General features: G+C 43.1%; 1 protein-coding gene across 2 annotated transcripts in view; it reads right to left on the reverse strand.

Moving 5' to 3' along the window:
* Window positions 1-20702, reverse strand: part of LOC137423655 (cytosolic purine 5'-nucleotidase) — a 68184-nt gene that overhangs the window by 1150 nt on the left and 46332 nt on the right. For both annotated transcript variants that reach the window (XM_078773912.1, XM_078773911.1), the window contains exons 6-14: window positions 16618-16674; window positions 16395-16478; window positions 16081-16122; window positions 15580-15687; window positions 13885-13951; window positions 11653-11823; window positions 9812-9863; window positions 3864-3924; window positions 17-193 (exon numbers count right to left, since the gene is read on the reverse strand). In XM_078773912.1, coding sequence (XP_078630038.1) covers window positions 17-193; window positions 3864-3924; window positions 9812-9863; window positions 11653-11823; window positions 13885-13951; window positions 15580-15687; window positions 16081-16122; window positions 16395-16478; window positions 16618-16674 — 819 coding nt within the window. The remainder of the gene's footprint in view (window positions 1-16; window positions 194-3863; window positions 3925-9811; window positions 9864-11652; window positions 11824-13884; window positions 13952-15579; window positions 15688-16080; window positions 16123-16394; window positions 16479-16617; window positions 16675-20702) is intronic.

A 20702-nucleotide genomic window follows, 5' to 3' on the forward strand; every position in this document is an offset into this window, starting at 1 on the left:
CAACAGTTCTACGTACCAGTATGTGAGGTGCCCTGAATAGGTAGCTGAAGGGGTAATACAAGAGGTTGATGAAGGAAGATGCGTAGAGGTCGGCATATCGCATCACCTGGCTTGCAAACAGTGTGGGCCGAGAGCCGCTGCGAAAAAGGCTGCCCATCATGCCGTAACACATGTCCATGTCATGCGTGACTTTCTGCAAGCAAAAGTTTTCCAGGAGGATGGACATTAATACAAAGGAGAGCTTTTTCTTTCCATGTATATTGGATGGTTTACCATTTGGGCCTGTAAAATACAGCAATCATTATTTTTATTTTTTTCACTCAAAATAGTTTGTAAAATAATCTGTTTGGGTTTCTAAGATGAGTCCATTTAACTCCCTCCAGTGGTCATTCTTTGCTATTGCAACTTGAGCTATTCGCCTTACCAAAGTTCTGCTTTATGTGTTTAGAGGTTGTTTGTAGCTGCAGCACAACTTGAAGTGTAATTCTTGTCTCATTGCTACAGTATTAATTCATGAGGCTCAACTGTGGCTATATTCCAGTATATGTATTGTATAGTACTGTCGGCATGTCGCTCGACATTTGTATTTATTTATTTATATACAAATAGAATACATTAAATATTGGCCAAGGAGCATGTGCCCAATTTTGAAATTTTTATTTTTTATATACAGTGTCTAGGGTTGTGGAAGTTACGCAGAGCGGATCAGGAGCAACAGAACAAAAGGAAGAGCAGAGGATGCATGGGGTGGTCAAGATGGATGGCTATGGGTACATCATGGGAGGTCAAGATGGATACAGAAGGAAAAACTGGGAATTTGGAAGGAGGTGGGCTTGGGAGTGGGGGGTAATGGAGGTAGAAAAGATCGTGGTTTTGGATGGGGGATGATCGAAGATTGTGGTAAACAGCTGTTTTGACGACTTGGAGGGAGAATGTGGAGTTTGGTTCCATAGGTGGGGGAAAAAGAGGAACAAATGAGTGGAGTTGAGCAGACATTCTGGACTTTGGGAGTTTCAACAGTATACGCCCTGCAGAAAATGAGGGGATGGGGTAGAGGGGGGCAAGTTTGGGAGGGTGGGGGGGGAGGGAGGAGAACGGATGAAGCAGAGGATGCAAGACCAGAAAAAGGAGGCGTTAGAAGAGACAGACAGACAACCTGTCTGCGATGGCAAAGTGAGGCCCATACAATCGGCTTCATTGCAAGAGATTCCATTAATCTTTAAGGCCTTGGTTTCTAGAGTGTGAGGCAGGGGAGTCAGCCTAGAGGGGAGAGCAGTACTCCAAGTTGCAATTGAAGAACTTGTAGGTGGACAAAGTCAGGTGTGCCAAAGAAGGGCTTTTATGATGCCTCGGCCATGACTGGATTTGGAGGAGTCTTCTTAAAAATATGGTTTGCCCAAGAAAGATCATGGCTGATCATGATATACAGTCCTTTGAGAGAAGGGTGTGAGATTTGTCTCGATTGAAAGACAAATTCCAAGTGTTTGACAAACTTGTCAGCTGAAGTGCCATGGCTGGTGAGAGATGTACCAACACCCAGCGAAGTTCCATTGTGACAACTGAAATCGCCACATATGGGGAAGAGAGAATTTGGTCGAGTGGTTAAAAGTTGGTCCATGTCAGAGAGAGAGAGAGAGAGAGAGAGAGATATGTCGGTGATGTCCGTTTTATCAGTAGTGGCCTGAATTGGGATATGTCAGGGTGGACCAGAGGCCTTCGATGTTTGAGGTCCATACATTTAGAGACAGGGGAGTAGATGTTGACAAGGTGCAGGGCGGGGGCAGTGTGAGGGGTAAGATTTGAGGGGTCAGGGTAAGGCAGAAGCTTTGAGGGAGTAAGTGGAAAGAGGGGGCATGAAGTGGAGGGATGCTCATTCCAAATTCCCAAATTGGACAAACGGGGATAATTAATGTTCACGGGATGGGTGGTAAGACTTTTTGTTGAAGGCACGGAGAGAGTTTATGTTGTGGGTGTGGAAGGAGGGTTGGTGGACCAAGTGCTTAGCTGACAGATAGTTTTGGAAAATAATTTTTGTGAAGAAGAAGAGGAATAAATCGATTGTGGTGAAGTAGAACATGTGGGGTTCTCCTGACATAAGTGAGTAATGTGAAGCTTTTTAAAGGAAGAAGTATTTTCATATTCAAGTAAGATTCAGTTTGGAGATATACAAAAACAGGCATTTTAAGGCCATTTTCCCTGCAAGAGCGGGGGTTAGCCTTGCGGTCCCCATGACAATCTTCTCCATTTTGCCCTATTTTCGACATCTCCCCTTGTTAACCCCCTTGCCCGCATTACTTCTTCCACCATCTTTAGACAAGTCTTTTTCGGTCTTCCCCGTCCTCTACTTCTACATTCATTTCCATCACTCTTCTCAACCAGTCACTCATCTTTCCTCAACACATGACCAAACCATCTCAAACTTTCTCTTCACAGCATCTGGAGATCTGGAGATATGGAGAAAACAAAAGCGTCCAGGATTTACAGTTGGAAGGAAATCCAAGTGGAACGAGCTCATTGTGGAATGAAAAAAAAAAAAAAAATTGAAGCAAGGAGGGGAAATAGGATAAAGTTGAGAATTTGAGATAGGAAGTACAGTATTTTGGGAAGGAAAAAGCAAAAATAGCAATACGGAGACAAAAGGGACAGATTTATTTTGCAGAGGCTATCTGAGGAGTGGTGAAAGTAGGCCTTGAACGACAGGAAAACGAATTTGACAAATGCAGCATAAGATACGATTGAACATGGAACACAAACGTTAACACAGGGACAAAGATGTAACAGGAAAACACGACGAATCCTCACTCGTTGGGCAATTTTTGCCAACATGAATCCTCCTAAGTTTTAAACAAAATCCTCACTTCTTTTTTGGGACAGGATTTACAAATTACATCAACACGTCAATTTGCCGTATTCCAGATGCCTTCAAGCCCTGAACTGAGGGGTTGGAGGAAGAAGCAGCAACGTGTTTCTCTACATGTAAGGACTCAGACGGACCTTGGCCTGGCCCTTGCCAAGTGGAAAAAGGATGTAGACTCTCCAACCTTTCCTCACAGCTTAACAGGTATCTTTTGCAAACATATATAGAGAACCTCCAAGGAAATGAAAATGAATGGCTTGACCACCAAAATATGTAACAATAATTATTGATACAACAACAACAACATGCATTTTAAGGCCATTTTCCCTGCTAGAGTGGGGGTTAGCCTTGCGATCCCCATGGCAATCTTCTCCATTTTGCCCTATTTTCTGCATCTCTCCTTGTTAACCCCCTTGCCCGCATTTCTTCTTACACCATCTTTAGCCAAGTCTTTCTCGGTCTTCCTGTTCCTCTACTTCCTTCTCCATTCATTTCCATCACTCTTCTCAACCAGTCACTTTCATCCTTCCTCAACACATGACCAAACCATCTCAACCTGTTCCTCTTCACAGCATCAATCACAGGCTCTATTCCCATCATCTTTCGCAATTCATCATTTGTCTTCTCTCAACGATACTCCGCACATCCACCGAACCATTCGCATTTCCACCCTTTCCAGCCTTCGTTGCTGCTCTACGTTCATTACCCATGTCTCGCTCCCATAAATCATAACACTTCTCACACATGCAGCATACACCTTTCCCTTCAGCTTCAACGACACTCCCCTCCTCGTCAGCATGCCACTCAGTTCCCGAAACCTCTTCCATGCACATCTCACTCTAGCAACCGTTGCCAAGTCTGATCCACCTTCTCCATTCAGCATGTCTCCGAGGTAGCAAAATGTTTTCACACCTTCCTTTCACACCTTATTTCAACAATAATTAAGGATGTACAAATTAAATTGTGGTTGAGGTGGTGAAAGAACCAGCAATGGTGGAATACGTACTTTTATCTTAACCTGCAGTGAGCTGATGTCAGGCCTTTCACTGCTGCTGCTGTCCAGGTTCCTGAAAGGTTGGGGGAGGGGGTTGTGGAGAGTTTGGGTTTATACATTTCTGACTTCATTTATTTAATGGTCAGGAAGTAAACGTACACGGACTTGGAATTCTACCTTTGGGGGTAAGGGGAGAAAGGTTATGTATGATTTACGAGGTATATATATATATTGTTACAGACGCGGTTTTGGATGTTAGTTTACCGAGCGGTTTGGTATGACCGCGTCTGCACAGTTTACCCGATTACACTCGAACGTTGGCCGAATCGCGCTATGCTAAATCAATGAAGGAAAAGGAGACAACGGCTGGGATTAATGACACGACACCAGGGGTACAGTTCTCAAGACCTCCGGAGGAGGATATAATATTTGTATGCAGAACGTTTTAGATTACACCGACAAGAGGTACAGCACAGGAAGGTGGGCACTTAAACACGGTCTTATCCCAGCCCCGACAGACCACAGATAAACGGGACAAGACTGACTCACACAGGGATTGATGGCAAGGAAGGGCAGAATCGATGGCTCAAGGTGCACCTTGGCTCAGGGACAGGATCCACACGGTCCGGTCCAGATATGCGGGGAGGTATCGTCGCGCTGGAGGTGGTGTCTGTTTCTCCTCAAGCTGGGGGCGCATCTGACGTCACCTCCGGTAAGTGGCTGCGTATATCCAGCGGGGAGTGACACGCCCTCGGCTCGTTAGCTCCGCCCCAGATGGAATCGGTCCGCCGCTTCTTATTGGGTGCGGGGGGTTACCGGGCTCCGCCCTTGATGAGGAGCTGACAGTCAGCCCCTGCGTGGTAACCCCGTCGGAGCTCATGGGCAATGGCGGCTAACCAAGCCGGAGTGAGGACGCCCACTCCCCGCACCGCCGCCGCGCCGCCCCCGCTGTGGTTGTAGTTGTTGTTGTTGTTGTTGTAGTTCCATGAGATGATGGGAGGATGCGGAGATGAGGTTGTGGGGAGGTATTGGGAGGTCCTAAACTCACTACTGGTGCCATACAATCACATTCTGGTGCAACGAAGAGTCAGAATTAATGGAAACGAGTCCTTAACTGACATAGACTAAGAATAACTAGCAAGATGTCCTATAGTTGTCTACGTGAGATGCGGTGAACCTGGGCACGACATTTAATGGGGGAAAAAGGGGAAGGTCGGTTCTACAGAGTGTTGTTTACAGACAATGGGACTAGGGAATGGGGGATTGGGGATAGTTGGGGAGTATTGGGGAAATAGGGGAATATTTACAAGCGGATATGGATGGAGGCCAAATCCCATATCCGCAACTATATATATATATATATAGTTACGGTCCGCGGTTAAGGATGTTGTTTGCCGAGCGGAGGCACCGCGGCCTAACAGTTTCCCCGATTCACCCGACGTTGGCCGTATCGCGCCACAGCTATTCAATATGGAAAAGACTAAAACGACGGATGTGAAGAAAAGGAAAAAGAAGAAGACAAAAGGTTGAAAATACTACTAAATTTATTTACTATGTACAGGCTCAAAGTAACCAAGGAGAAGGAAAGATAATAAAATAATATACAGAAGCTTTTAGAGACACAGTGAAAATACTAGCTTATACAAACTTAATTAACTACCCAGGACAGAACAAACAGAAACGGACTCACACGGGGAATTGCAGAGTGGATTGGCTGGAAGGAGAGGGAGGTCCAACGGGTCCGGCAGCACGATCGGCGTGTTGGGCAGCCGCTGTTCCTCCGCGGCCCTGCTCAAAACCGCCGTCCAGGCCCCAAGCGGCTGTTGAGGGTTGTTGCTGCTGTGGACGCTGCTGCTGGCGAGCAAGGCGACGAATAGCAGGCTTTGTGCTTTCTTGGATGATCTCCTTTGAACAAGAATCGCTGCTGGATGATCTCCCTTCTCTCTCTTGGACCTTACAACTCTGCAGCTTTCCTCTGACGGCTCAGCTCTTTTCATGGACCTCACCACGCAGCTCAGCTCTTGGACCTTACAACGCAGCTCAGCCCTGGTCACTCTTGCGCGTGCGCTTTTATAACGCCTCCGGCGATTAAGCCGCCGGCCTTCAGGACACGCCCATCGGTGTGCTCACCTCGGCCCTGCTTGGTCGCGCGACCCTCTGGCTCCGCCCTTGATGACGACGGGCGGGCACGCCTTTCTTCCCCGACCCTGCCTCGTGGCCAATGGCGCCTTTGGAGGGGATGTAATTGCCAAATTGAGGCTTGGCCATTACGAAAGGGGAAATGGAGGTTTTGGGAATGGGAATGAAGGATGAAGGGAATCTATCTTTTTCACTTGGTGCAATGGAGTGTCATTCTAATGGAAGACAAGGCCTTACCCTAAAACACATAATAAGGATATAAACTACTGAACAAGGGTATTATAGTGTCCTTCAATGGATGCTTTATGGAATTAACTACTGGGACGCCCTTTGACCTTTACACAACACTGGAGGCAGGAGGGGCCAGAATCAAACAATGTTACACAGCAATTTACCACAATACAACACAATAAAAAAAAATACAATCCTCATATCCGCAACAATATATATATATATATATATATATATATATATATATATATATATATATATATATATATATTGTTGCGGATATGAGGACTGTATATTTTTTTGATTGTGTGAATTATTATTATTGGTTATTCTGCGCCTCCTGCCTCCGGAGCTGTGTAAAGGTCAAAGGGCATCCCATAATTAGTCCATAAAGCATCCACACCACAGCCAATCATAGAATACCCCTGTTCAATAGTTATATCTTATTCTGTGTTTTAGGGTAAGGCTGTGTCTCCCATTAATAGAAGTACTCCATTGCACCAAGTGAAAGAGATAGATTCCCTTCATTCCCATTCCCAAAACCTCCATTCCCCCTTTTCGTCGATTAGAAACTACCTCCGCTCCAATTACCGCCATTGACCACGAGGCAGGGTCGGAGAAGAAAGGCGTGTCTCCACCTCGTCATAGAGGGGAGGAGTGAGCCAGCCCCACTCGACCAACCATGAGCCAGGGGTTTGGCTAGAGAGGGCGGAGGAAGAGCGATCGGGGAGGTTCGAAAAGGTTGAGGGGCGGGGCCTATATAACCCAAGGCAGGGCGTGTCCAAAAGAGACGAGCTTTGAAGAAGAAAGAGATGAGTACGGAGCATTGAGATGAGAAGAGGCTGCGCTTTTAAAGAGAGGCACTGAGAGGAGGGAATGAGCAGGCGTGACCGCAGCTAAAATCCGCAGCGTGACGCTCCCAAAAGAGAAGCTGAGACAAGCTTTGGGAGATGAGCTTTTACCGGCAGACGAAAGGGAGCCCAAGCCATTGAGAAGAGAGAGGGTCCAAGAAGCAGAGCTGAGTTGTGTGGTTTTGGTCGTCAGTGGTTGCGTTGTGGTGATCAGTGGTTGCGTTGGTTGCGTTGAGTTGTCGGTGGTGAGGAGTGATTGGACCAAGAGAACATAGAGAACATCCAAGGAGAGGACATCCCAGAAAGCACAAAGCCTGTTGTAATCCTGGAAAAGCACGTGACGTCCACAGCAGCAGCAGCAGCGGCGGCCACAGCAGCAACAACACTCAACAGCCGCTTGGGGCCTGGACGGCGGTTTTGAGCAGGGCCGCGAAGGAACGGCGGCTGCTAAACGCGCCGATCGTGCTGCACAATACAACTCCAAGCCATCCTCTCCTTCCAGCCAATTCCTGTCATCATTCCCCGTGTGAGTCTGTCTTTTGTTTGTTCTGTCCCTGGGTTAATTAAGACTGTAGGTAAGCTAGCGTTGCACTGTGTATCTAATCTCGTCTGTAAATAAACGTGACTGCTTTCTTTTTGCTTGTGTGTATAATAAATCCAATTACTCTTCTGTCCGTCTTCTCGTCTTATTCCTTTTCCTCTTTGCATTCGGTCGTTTTAGAGTTTTCCAGATTGGGCAGCTGCGGTGCGATACGGCCAAAGTTGGGGGTGAATCGGGTGAGTTGGGGAAGAATCGGGGGAACTGTTAGGTCGCGGTCATACCAACCGCTCGGTCAAAAATAACATCTTAACCGCGACAGTAACAATATATATATATATAAAATATCCCTAGACGGTTGTGGAAATGAACCTCGATGGAGAGCATCCATGAACACGCAGGATATCCCAGAATTAATTATTTCAGTAGTTTGTGTACTTAAATTTCCTGCCTGTTGTCTGGCGATGGAGGACAAATGCATTGTGTGGGTTTAGCTTGTTTCCCCCCCACCCCCTTCTTAGTAATTCTCCCACTTTAAATGTATCTTTATATCCGTCTTCCAATCCATCTATCAATCCTCCAATCCATGTACCCATAGTCCATTAAAATTACTCGCCATTTTACTCCCGAACTTCTATCTGCCACGACGCCTTGTAATTGCTTTTTAAACCCTATACCGGTTACAGAGCCTTTATCATTTAAACAATCCGTAAATTCCTCCCTTTCTTTCATCCTTCTTCCACCTTTCACACAGTATGACACATTCCAACAACAGCAAAATTGAGGCACTGAAAAGGCAGATCAATGGTAAAGACCAAGAGACTGCGGGTTTGGAGTGCAATTTCCTCGAGAGCTGTGAGCGGATTTCATCGCACTCTCCTTGGAGGCAGTTGAGAGTTTCAGCCACTCGGGACCCACCACGCCAGGTCAAATAACCTTTGCTCCCGGTAACTCCGATTCACACAAACTCTGCTCTTTCCTGGCCACGCCTGGCCCGTTGAGACCCGAGAACTGTTCAGTTGTTGGAACGCACTGAGAACCCGATTGAGGAAGCTGCCTGCCCCGTTAAAGGAGAAATTGCCCGCTGGGACAAGTTGCGCTGAGTCCCAAGGCCAACTGCGTTATGGCGAGACGAGCATGGGCGGAGGCACGAGAACTTGTACGCTACGAGGTCCTTGGTGCGAACAATAGCTCCATTACTTACTTCCATGATCTTTTCTTTTTCTCTCAGAACTCCTAATTCGTCTACTTGAGACATAAGAATTATTAATTATCAATGATTTCCAGGAACAATCAACAATTGGCCTCTGAACCCGTCAGGGCAGGGCTCTTATTCGCAGCTCACACCTTTCCTCTAAGCCTCCACTGCATATGCCATTCCTCTCCTTTCATATCACATCCACACACACCTCTGCCTTCCCTTCCTTCCCTCCATTTTGGGATTAGCGTGGGCCCGCCTGTGTGAGTCGGAGGCCGCAACCAAGACTATCTCTGCTTCTTCTTCCTCTCCGTTTCCCTGAATGTTTCTGATGGCACTTGTATTGTGTTGTAGTATAAGTAAGATTGCAGAAGGGACAAGAGTGCGAAGGGATTAAAATCGCTTATTTTGCATCTTTCATTGTTATATGCGCTGATTGATTACTATGTGCTTTGTAAATGCGTGCATAATCATCATTACCTTGCTTGCTGTTTTGTTGGTAAGCATTTTGTCAATTTGCTTGGTTGACCTCTCCATGGTGCAACATAGTGTGTACGAATATATAGACGGGACGATCTTACCCACCAATTTGCTCCAACCGACGGCCAACGTTCACCCATGTTTCGCTTGGCTGTACGTATGGTATTGAATAGACAAGTCGACGTTGAGGGTGCGATTTCCCCAATTGGGACCACCAAACAACCAGTAAGATAACTAATTACGGAGCGAGAACCCTGCTAGGCTTGGTGGCTTCAATCGTCTGCGGTTGCTTAGCAACCCGTCGGACCGTGGAGTTATCAATGGTGGCCGGCCTCAGGTTCCGAGGAGCTCCCTCGTGGTAACCCCTGAACTCCGGAGCTGTACCAATACAATCTCTGCATATGAAGCAGATTTCAAAGGATTCAATACTGATCAATAATAAATAAAATTTTCATTCAGAAAGAACAAAGATTCATTGAACTCTCCAGTGTTTTGAAACTAGAGGATGTTGCTGTAAACGTACTTGTAAATGTCTGCCAAGAAAATGTCCAGAGACTGTAATTCTCCAAACAAACCTGTAAAGCAAAACGAGACGAATTAGCATGTTTGAGGAAGAATTTGGATCTCTAAGCTTTCCAACTGCTACAAATTAATGGATAATGTTCTGAAATGGTCTATTGATCTGTGCACAGTTTAATGCTGGTATTCCTACAATTTACAATGGAATAAATTGTCTGTTATTTAAGATTTCACAACATTAGAGGCAAGACCCAAACTATAAATATAGAGTAAAGGAAAATGTGTCTCCTTGATGCTAGAAGTTTAATTTAAACCTTGTGGAGCCAGGATTATGAATGTTGAGGTAATTTCTCAAGGCCTTGGGGTATGGAACCATATTTGGAAAGGGGAAAGGGCTTTCTTTTAACTTGAGGTTAGATGATAGAGGGTATAAGCAACACAGAGAATGGGGGAAGATAGCCAGTCACCTTTATCTTGGTATAACATCATTCACTGGTGTATCATTATCGTGTCGCTTTGTTTGTCTCTTTGATAAATCTCTGCCACCCCACACCCAAATTATGAGCATCTATGAAGTTCAGTTGATACACCATTGGCGAGATTGAGACGTGAGGCCTTTCACTGCTGCTGATACCTCTTGTACCGTGAGATACCTCTTGGGAACAACATTCAGAGGAATAAAGAAAATTTTAACGTAGAGAAAAGGGGACAGAGAAAAATAAAAGGAAAATATATGGGGGAGGAGGGGGGGGGGGTGGAGGTTGAGAAAATGGAGAGGATAGATGCAAGAAAATGGAAGGAGAATGTATAGAAGCAGAAGGGACTACAATATCACAATTTTTACCTTCGTCACCAAAGCTTATGTTTTCACCTCTGTCTGTATGTGAACAGGATATGTCAAAGTTGTGGACAATACGGACTAAATTTGGTGGACATGGTGGGTGTGTGACGAGGAAGAATTGATTCAATTTTGGTGAAGATCCGAATAAAAGTTTTGTTTTTTTAAAGTTTTTTTTTTTAGTGATTCTTCATCCTTGAGAGAACTGGTATGCAGATGGGGCCAAAAATGATAGATATTTAGCACGGTATTTCAAAAAGTTGTGGATGAGTTGGTTAGGTGACCAGAACAAGCCGATTCGATTTTAATTCGGGTCTGCATCCAGATCCGGCCTATCATTGGGATACAAACCGTAAACTGTTCAGCCAGGCGGAGGTATGCGCTCTACCGAGTGTAGTTGTAGTTTGTTTATGTAATATGAAGATGACAATTAAAATACTTCACGTTTACTCTTATTTTTTATTTTCCATGGTTTAACAGAATTGCCATTTACATGAAGATCACTGTGGACTATTTCCTCATGAGTTTTAAGGCAAGTATAAGTGTGGATTATGAGAATTAAATTCTTGCTTTGTAGATACGAGTTCAGTATCCGGACCCCTTCCGGATATTGAAGGAATTACAAAAAAGAAAAGGTTGCGTGTTTTTTTCTTTTTCTTTTCTGCAGCCCTTATTGGTTTGTCTTTAACGCTCACTGCAGCAAAATGCGGCAAGAAGTTGGCCCTCATAACGGCTCACAATGACCTCTTTTTGAAATGTATTAGATGACATTTAAGTCCAAATGAGTGCTAGCATACAGCTTAACGTGAACTGTGTACTCCGTAATGCAACACCCTTACGTTGCACGTTGCAGTTTATAGTCGGGTCCGATTACATCAGCAATACAACTCAAGATGACAACTCGAGAGTGAGAATGTTCCCAAATGAGCTTTTATGTTACCCAAAGGGAGAATAGGTGATTCTTTTTATGGTGCAGTGTGGTTCAGGTGGAGGTGCACATTGCTCACCACTCTTTTCTGTCCATACATGCAACTCCTGAGAGAGTTCTGGAATAACGAGGAATGTCCTCCACCCTTGCCTCTTCTTTGACTTGAGAATGTCTCCAAAAATGTGGTCTCCAATGTACAGGATCTCCTTTCCTTTCACTCCCAGTAGGTCACATACCATGTCTGATGATCCTACAAAGAAGAGTTTCTCATAAAAAGTAAAATACCTCATTCTATTTCCAAATAGAATCGGCAAAATTTGGAATTTGTTCAGGGTGCCAGTGATAACTCACTTACTCTTGGCAAAATCCACCATGGGATAGTTAATGTAACACAAACTAATGCTAGCAGACGAGTCCCAAGCTTAACCTCCACCCAAAGGATGGTGCGTTTTTATGATGCAACTAGCGAGGTACCCGTACTACGTGCGGTAGGGAGGCCGGGTACTCAAAAAAAAAAAAAAATTTATTGCACTAATAAATTCCACATTCTTGTGACACCTTCAGTCGAATGTCATGCATGGACAGCCAGGTAATGAATGACTTGGGCAAAAGAGGTACTGCAGCTGACCCTAATGAAAGTGAGGTGCGTAATATTTCTATTATGTCATTGGTGAAACTGCAAATGGTGAATCCGTGAATGTCATGTGTGGAAACCCTTACGTCATTTCTCAAACTCAATCTCTATATTTTTTATTCCAAACCATCATTCCAATCACAAATTAATACTATAGCATTAATAAAACACAATGCAATGTTACAAACACTTGTGAGGTTAAATTCATATAAACATTTTGACGTGATAACCCAAACATCTGGTAGTGAGAAAGGACGGATACGAAACACTTCGAACGGATCGAAAATCACAATTGTATTGAGGAATTTAAACCTCCTATCCACCTTAAGGACATTTGCTGGGACCTCATAACGTTCCACAGAAGGTTTGGCATGGCTCGCCCCAAAACTGAGGGAGTAGTTCGGAGATGGACACATGTTTTATCTTACTATAATTCACCAAATGTCCGTCCGTCTGTCTATCCGTTCGAAGGTACCGCAAAAACTGCTGAACCGATCGCAAATATATTTTGGGTGGGAAATCCTGGGATCTCCAGGAGTAAAATAAACTATTTAGTTTTCCCAATTTCAGCTTTGGTCTCCAGAATTCTCAGGTTTGGACTCCCGCACAACATTTGCGTTTGCATAACGTTCATTGTTCTCATTGTGACGATGTTGTTTTCCCGGGTGCCGCACAAACGGCTGCACCGATCGCTGCACGGCTGCTCCGATCGAACTTGGTGACCTCAGACAAAGACCTTTTATAAGGACACGGGTTGAATCCCTGCTTGAGAGAATTCTAACCCATTTCAACTGAAGGAAACGCGTATCGGGAGTACATACGACATCGGGAGGACTAACTGCACACGTTTAAACGTTTAACTGCACGCGTCTTCAGTATCAAGCTTAAATCTGTCATGACGGATCTGAAGAGCGGAATGCTTGGAGAAGTGGTGGGCTACTTCGGCATGAAGGAGGATCAGAAAGGTGGACTCCCACACTGCCACATTCTGCTGATACTTGCTCCCGCATGACGTTATTTTCCCGGGTGCCGCACAAACGGCTGCACCGATCGAGATTTAACGGATGTTCATATGAATCGTTTAAAAGAAAAAAAACCCTTCAATTTCTGATATTTTACCTTTTCATTTGGGCCTCCCAATTGAAGCCCCGCCCATAGGGTGGGTACTGTTTCTAGTAATATCAATGTCGTGCCACAAAGCACAAATCTGAGTGTCTTTTTAAAGAAATTCTCCCTAAAAAAGGCTGAGATCCACTAAATGTGAAGGGCTACTGAGAAAAAGAAGAGGAAAAATTGGCAAAACCTTTACCTTGTCCTGAAACAAGGAAACCTCTTCACAGGAACCCCCTACGCAGGTGGAAAATAAATTTTCCTATCCCGATTGTCTGTTTTTTAGGAGACAGCACCACCGTCGTGTATGGCCGCTGGTTTCCAAAGGGAGTTCATCGGCCCTTTGTCAGGTGTTGTTTTTAGTCCTGGCAGGGTGTTACAGTCACCCTCCCCACACTAGCAAAGCCAGTGAGAGGTGTTGGTGTAGTCACGACAATACGACCACACAACACAGCAGGTAGCACTTGGTTATATGATGTAACCAGTGGCAGTCCTAAAAGACTGACCTGACATGTGCTACATCCTTGAGATCTCGAATCGGCTTTTAAAAATCAACAATCAACTCACCACCAGAATACATGATGCCATGCTGCAGTGGACCCGTGTATGTTCCGATCTTGAGGTGTCCCGTATCCTTTAAAAATACACCAAACACATACTGCGATTATGTCACAGCTGGTCTATAAGCTCATATATATGTATATATATATATATATATATATATATGTATATTAGCCCCCACCTCGAGTGGCCTTGTAGGCTATGTGGTGGGCTAAATCCGATAAATAAATATATATATATATTTATTTACTACTACTGCAACTATTGAAAAGATCAAATGAGATGGACATCTTCAAAGCCTCATAACTTCAGCTCCATATGAAACTATTTTTAAATTTTATACTTTTTTACAAAGTTGTCTGTGATTTTGGTACATTTAAACCTGAAAATCATTTTGCAAGAACTTGCGTTTATCAATAAAACTGAAAAGTAATTGCACATCAATAAAGTACAAAAATAAAACTGGAATCACAATGTAAACAAGAGCGAGAATTGCTTTGCAATGCATGTCCCCTACCCACGTGATATTTTATAAGTCCAATAAGGGCATAACTGTGAAAAAATGACGAAACGCCCTGTAACTCGAACTTGTTCTGTTACTTATCGTAATGAAGCCATGTAACAATTTTCAGCTTAATATGTTAAAGGGAATGGGGAAAAAGTCTGAAAAACCACAGATGGATGGATGGACAGACAGAGCAAACCTATAGTCCCCTCTGGTGAAACCGGTAGGGGATTAATAATAATCATTTTCAAACGCCGACAGCCAAATATTTATTATAGTCAGAATTATTAATGATTACATTAAACTGATTATTAAAAATATGATTTTACAAAAGAAAGAAATCTACAAAGAATGGTTAATGACATTAAATTTACATTAAATTCTGATATAATCCAGGAGAAACCCTATTGTCACAAGCCTTGGAGTTTTGTCATTCCAATCTGGTCTGATGGACAATAATTCCTTGCAAATTAAACTCAGGAAGTCGCCATTATTATTACTCTCGCCCCAAAGCCCATTGTAACATTTATTGTATCACCTGTTGTGTGTGTGTGTGTGTGTGTGTATGTGTGTGTGTGTGTGTGTGTGTGTGTGTGTGTGTGTGTGTGTGTGTGTGTGTGTGTGTGTGTGTGTGCGCGCGTGTGTGTGCCTCTATATATCTTTTCACTTTAATTTTATTTTCTCTGCAATATCTTGACTGATCGATGCAAAACTTTACAAACAGGAGGGGCTACGACCCAATGAGAGTAAGAAATTCAATTTATGATGTCATTTGTCACGTGGTCTGGTGGCCATATTGAATCGAAAAAAAAATATGTAAAAAGTCTTCTCCAAAACCGCTTGACAGATTGATGTGAAACTTTATACATATTATGGACTAGTCATGGGGAATATAGTTTGTAATTTTTTTCATATTCATCTTCATTGATGCAATCTAGTCTTAATGTGCGCAAAAGTGGTCATTATATATTGAAATAATAAATCAATAAAACTACGCATATTGGAAATGTATGTGACATAATAGTGTGTTGAATGATCTTGAGTAATAACATGCTAACAAGTAAAATTGAGACGATGTGTGTCATCAGTCAGCCAATCTGACTGACACACAGACACAACGCAACTGTCGCCCCTTTGGGGATGGGTTAAGCTCTACTAATCGAAGCTTCACTTGCCACAGTCAAATGACTCCTTACCATGTCCACCTGCCGTAGTAACGTGCCCTCGGCAAAGAACAGGGGCTTGTGTGCGTCCACGACGACAAGGTCAAAGTACGAGTGCCAAGAACGATGCGGGGCATTGGGCTGCATGAGAGTGGAAGGAATCGTAAGTATTTTAGAAGCAAGAGGTCAAGTATGGGTCATTGCTACATTGAAACATTCCATCCCTCTGTGCGCATGGGCCTTCAAAAGCTTGCTTGCCAAAATTTGAAGCCAAAAAGATACCAAACAAAACCTCCAACTAAACAAAATGTTCTTTTTAAAAAAGATAACAAAAGTATTATTGGAAACCATCGTCAAGTAAACGTAACAAGTTGATAAAGTAATGTTGTTCTCGGTCATAAAGAGTTGGTTTTGTCCAGCTAGATATTGGTTGCTTGGGGTGGTTGGGAAAAACCTCACGCTCAATTTAATTCGAAGGAAAAGTTACATTTCCTGCAAATTATTTTGGATGTTTAACGTCCAATTGCATCTCACCTTTGGGCCATGTGGAAAGTCAAACAGGTACGTCATGATTTTCTGAAATACAAGGATATGCAAGAAAAGGAAGACATCGGAAAGGGTTATTCAGCTGTCACATCAACTTGCCATTTACTGAACTTACAAATCCCATTTACAGTCTCCATGTGGAGTCAGTACAGACTCAACAAAAACCGACTCTTAAAAATATGTTGGAAGATTTAAAAACATCTATATTACTGCAAGCACCACGATGGTCACTGCACCGGAACGGCGATGGCACAAACGCAGAAAACAGTTCAAGATTTGATTAATGGATTCGGAAGACTTACATCTGTGTACGTGTAGTCACTGTTGGTGACCAGGAAAACCTTGCCCACATCACTCATCCGGCTGAGCAAGAGCGCCAGCTTTGGCTGGAAGAGGCGGCACAACGTTATTCAATGCAAGCCTATCCTGCAAACACCTGCCAACTCCATGACATCACGAGTACAAATGACAACAGAATTTTTTTTTTATTGTATACAACAGTATACAACTGCTATACAATCTTACCTCTTTCACGACATATTTCTCAATGTTTTCCAGGGTTTTGGCCTTTAGTTTGCCTTGCTGTAGGAATGGTGGGCAGAGTGGAAAAACAGGGGAAATTGGAATAATCCAGTTAACAAATTAAAATCTTCACTTCTTTCCATGGTCTCAAAATGCATAATTATGTAAACTACTAGTGGGGTACGATTACTCATTAAGGTTTTTGTAGTTATTGTGTTACACATTGTAGGTTTTTTTTTTTGGTTTTTTTTGAAGATGCATTTATGGTTTTTACGTAAATTTTCATTGAGATTTTTATTTCACAGTTTACATTTGTAGAAATTACAATTTTCAAATGTTAAATATTGATTGAGGTTCTTTTTATGGATGCATTTATGGGGTTTTTTTTAACGTAAATTTTCATTTACGGATGCTTTTTCTTTTCATTTACAGACATTATTGTGATGTTTATTTCATAGTTTACAGTTATAGAAATTACAATTTTGAAATGATTGATATCGATTGAGGTTGGTGAGGTTGTTTTTTTTACGGATTCGTTTATGGTTCTTATGTAAATTTTCATTGCGATTTTTATTTTACAGTTGTAGAAATTACAATTTTCAAATGTTTAATATCAATTGAGGTTCTTTTTATTGATGCATTTATGGGTTTTTTTGGGGTATACTTTCATTTACGGACGCTTTTTAAAAAAAAATTTAATGTACATTATTGTTAAGTTTATTTCAGTTTAGTTATATAAATTACAATTTTCAAATGCTAGAAATGTATTGACGTTTGTTCTTTTTTACGGACGCGATTACGGTTTTTACGTAAATTTTCATTGCCATTTTTATTTTACAGTTGCAGAAATTACAATTTTCAAATGTTTAATATCAAATGAAGTTCTTTTTATTGATGCATTTATGGTTTTTTTTTAGGTATACTTTCATTTACGGATGTTTTTTTTTTCTTTTTCTTTTTCTTCATTTATGGACATTATTGTCAAGTTTATTTCAGTTTAGTTATATAAATTACAATTTTCAAATGCTCGAAATTTATTGATGTTTTTTTTTTACGGACGCGATTACGGTTTTTACGTAAATTTTCATTGAGATTTTTATTTCACAGTTTACAGTTGTAGAAATTACAATTTTCAAATGTTAAATATTGATTGAGGTTCTTTTTATGGACGCATTTATGGGTTTTTTTTAAACGTAAATTTTCATTTATGCTTTTTCATTTCATTTACAGACATTATTGTGATGTTCATTTCATAGTTTACAGTTATAGAAATTACAATTTTTAAATGCTACATATTGATTGAGGTTTTTGGGTTTTTATGCAAGTTTTTATTTACAGACGCTTTCCAACGGTTCTGTGATTTTTCCCGGAGTACCGGCTTCGATGTCCGTTGGCACACCAAATTTCAGTTTTCTACGACACCGGAAAGTTACCGAACATTAATATCAGTCAGTTAGTCGATTAGTCAGTGGTTAAAAAACTTTATATATTAGATAACCAAAAGTATTGGGACAGCTCGAAGAAACTTAAAATAACCACTCCCATATTTTTTAACCACAATGAAAAGCAGCTTGTGCTTTTAAAGATATCTTATTGTGACATTTTAGGCAATGCTGCACGATGCAATATTACGATGATGGTCCTTGTGTCTAGTATGACAACAAGCCTTGCCATACTAATGTGTCTATTAGGAATCAGTTCAAGGACCTCGGTTTTTAATACCGGTACCTAAAGTGATCAGCCCAGAGGCCCAACCTAACCCAATCAGACTGCTTTGTGAAGTCGTGGAAAGCTGCATGAGGGGAAAAGTTTAAAGACTCCAATGCAGCACTGAAGTTGCATTTGTCCTAAGGGACGAGTGGCACAATATTACACCCAATATCATCGGATACAAAGCAAATTAACTCGTGAACGCACTTTGATGAAGGTTGTCAAAGAGCAGAAAAGTGGTAGATTTATAACTGAAAATGAAAACTTTGAAATAGGTCAGTACCCTGGTCAGGTTTGGAATTCCTGCCCCTACTGTCAGCAACTTCGGCAGAATCGATAACCGACCTGTCTCAAACTAAAGTCTCAATTACAGAAATGTCTTCACAACCTGTCGTGGGGGTCCTGATACCTCGTCCACCAACAACAGCCCCTCACACCCAACCACCAGGGGTTGTGAGAACAACAACAACGAAAGGAAGCCAAATGTCTTAGCAAGTGGCCTGTTTTGTACATGTTCACTAACGAATATTTTAGAGGTCTCATGTATCATCTATTCATTTTGAATGCAGCATGAACATTGTCTGACACAGGAAGAATCTTTATAGAATATTGTTGCGGTTCTGAGAAAGTGTACATATTTGATTAATAAAGGTTAAAGGTTCTGCCCCCATAGTTAGTCCATGAGCAACACGTAGGTCACCTTAGAACGTTAGTTATTTCTTAGTATATGTGAGATAAGGCCATTTCCAATAGTTGTCATCTGCGTTGTATAAAACAAATAAGAGTAGGTCCCGTTCCATTGTGCCTCCACCCTCCACATTCCACCTTGTTGGGCAGAATCCATCCCGCACCCCATTTGACAACTCGCAGTTTGTTACACTTTGGCTGCCAGCAGCGTTTGCTGCTCTTGGCTTGCTGGTTTGCTGGAACTAGCCCAGTGACACGAGGTGGGCCCAAAAAGGGGGTGGAGCGGCAGCGAGGCTGAGGTCGGGGTCGGCAGGGGGACGGTAAGGGCCACCAGCCAATCAGGGCTGCGGCGACCGCCTGACAGGGTGTGGCTAGAGGTTTGAGAGGGTTCGCTGGGCAGCGCTATATAACCCAGTGCACAAAGCCCTCTGAAGGACTAGGACTTACGTGACAGGGCTTGGACTTGGTTGGAGCGCATTGCATTGTTGGTTACAAGGACTTTGATGGGAGAGCGCATGTGTAAAGAACTTGCCAGAGAACCAAGGACTTTTGTGGAAGGCACCATTATTCAAGGACTCGCTGGGGAAAGCGCCATTGTGAAGGACTATTGTGAGAGACGCGCTATCCTGATCGATTGCAAGGGCTCGTTGGGAATTTGGCTGTGGGCTTGCGGGGAGCGCATATCAAGCGCCGGTCCTTCTATTACATACCCGGCCGTGAGCCACAACGTAACTGTTAGCCCAGCCTACCTTTCCCCGATATAATTGTCCGCTTCGCGCCAACGCCACGCGGAGAGCTTGCCTGCCGTCTACCATCGTCTTCACGGTACGAGTCGGGGACCGGAGCGAGCTGTGAACGAGATCCTTGGGACCATCGCCTGACCATCTACAAACCCCGTGTGAGTGAGTCTGAGTCTGAGTGTGAACGGGCCCGTGTCCAGGGATAAGTTAAGACTGTTATAAGGCTGCCCTGTGTATCTGCTTCTTCTTCTTCACTGTATATTGCTTCTTCTTCTTCTTCTTCATTGTACAAAGTGTGTAATAAATTACTTGTTCTTCCTGTTTCCTCTTAATTCGACCATCTTAGTGATTTCTCCATTGGGTAAGTGTGGCACGATCAAAACCGCTCCAATCGGGTTAGTTCCCGTTAACGGCCCGAATCGCGGCTCGCTATCGCTCGGCGTGTCCACTGAAATCGTGGTTTGGGTGGGGTTATTTCCTTGCTTCACGGCCGGTGTTAGTACTTAGATAATAAGAATTCGGCTTACAACCCTATTTAACGCCGACGGGAAGGAACGTGATAGCCCCGGATCGCGTCGGCTAGATAAAAGACAAGGAGATTAATCCCCCCCTTGGTAAGGGGAAGGCCGACGTTTGGAGATCCGCAACAATATATTTTAATGAAGACAGCAGTGGTTGAGGTTTCAGAATCTGTAAAGGGCCTTTGCCATTCCCTTGTCCAATTGCTATTTTTACTTTAAGACTCATCTTTGTAGATGAAGGGACAAAAGACAATGAAACCAAATTTAGACAATAGGTTAAAAGCTTGAAGACTTGCCAAAGGGCAAAAAACCAACAGGAGCTTGTTGAGAGTAGCAAGCTGCTGTGCCCGCACAGGATGGTAAACAGGAAAGGGAATAGGAATGGGGTTGGGAAAATGCAAATGGCGTCTTCTGTCATCGAGCCGGCAAT

Source organism: Myxine glutinosa, chromosome 3 (genome assembly GCF_964187855.1).
Source record: "Myxine glutinosa chromosome 3, kmMyxGlut1.1, whole genome shotgun sequence".
Taxonomy (NCBI): domain Eukaryota; kingdom Metazoa; phylum Chordata; class Myxini; order Myxiniformes; family Myxinidae; genus Myxine; species Myxine glutinosa.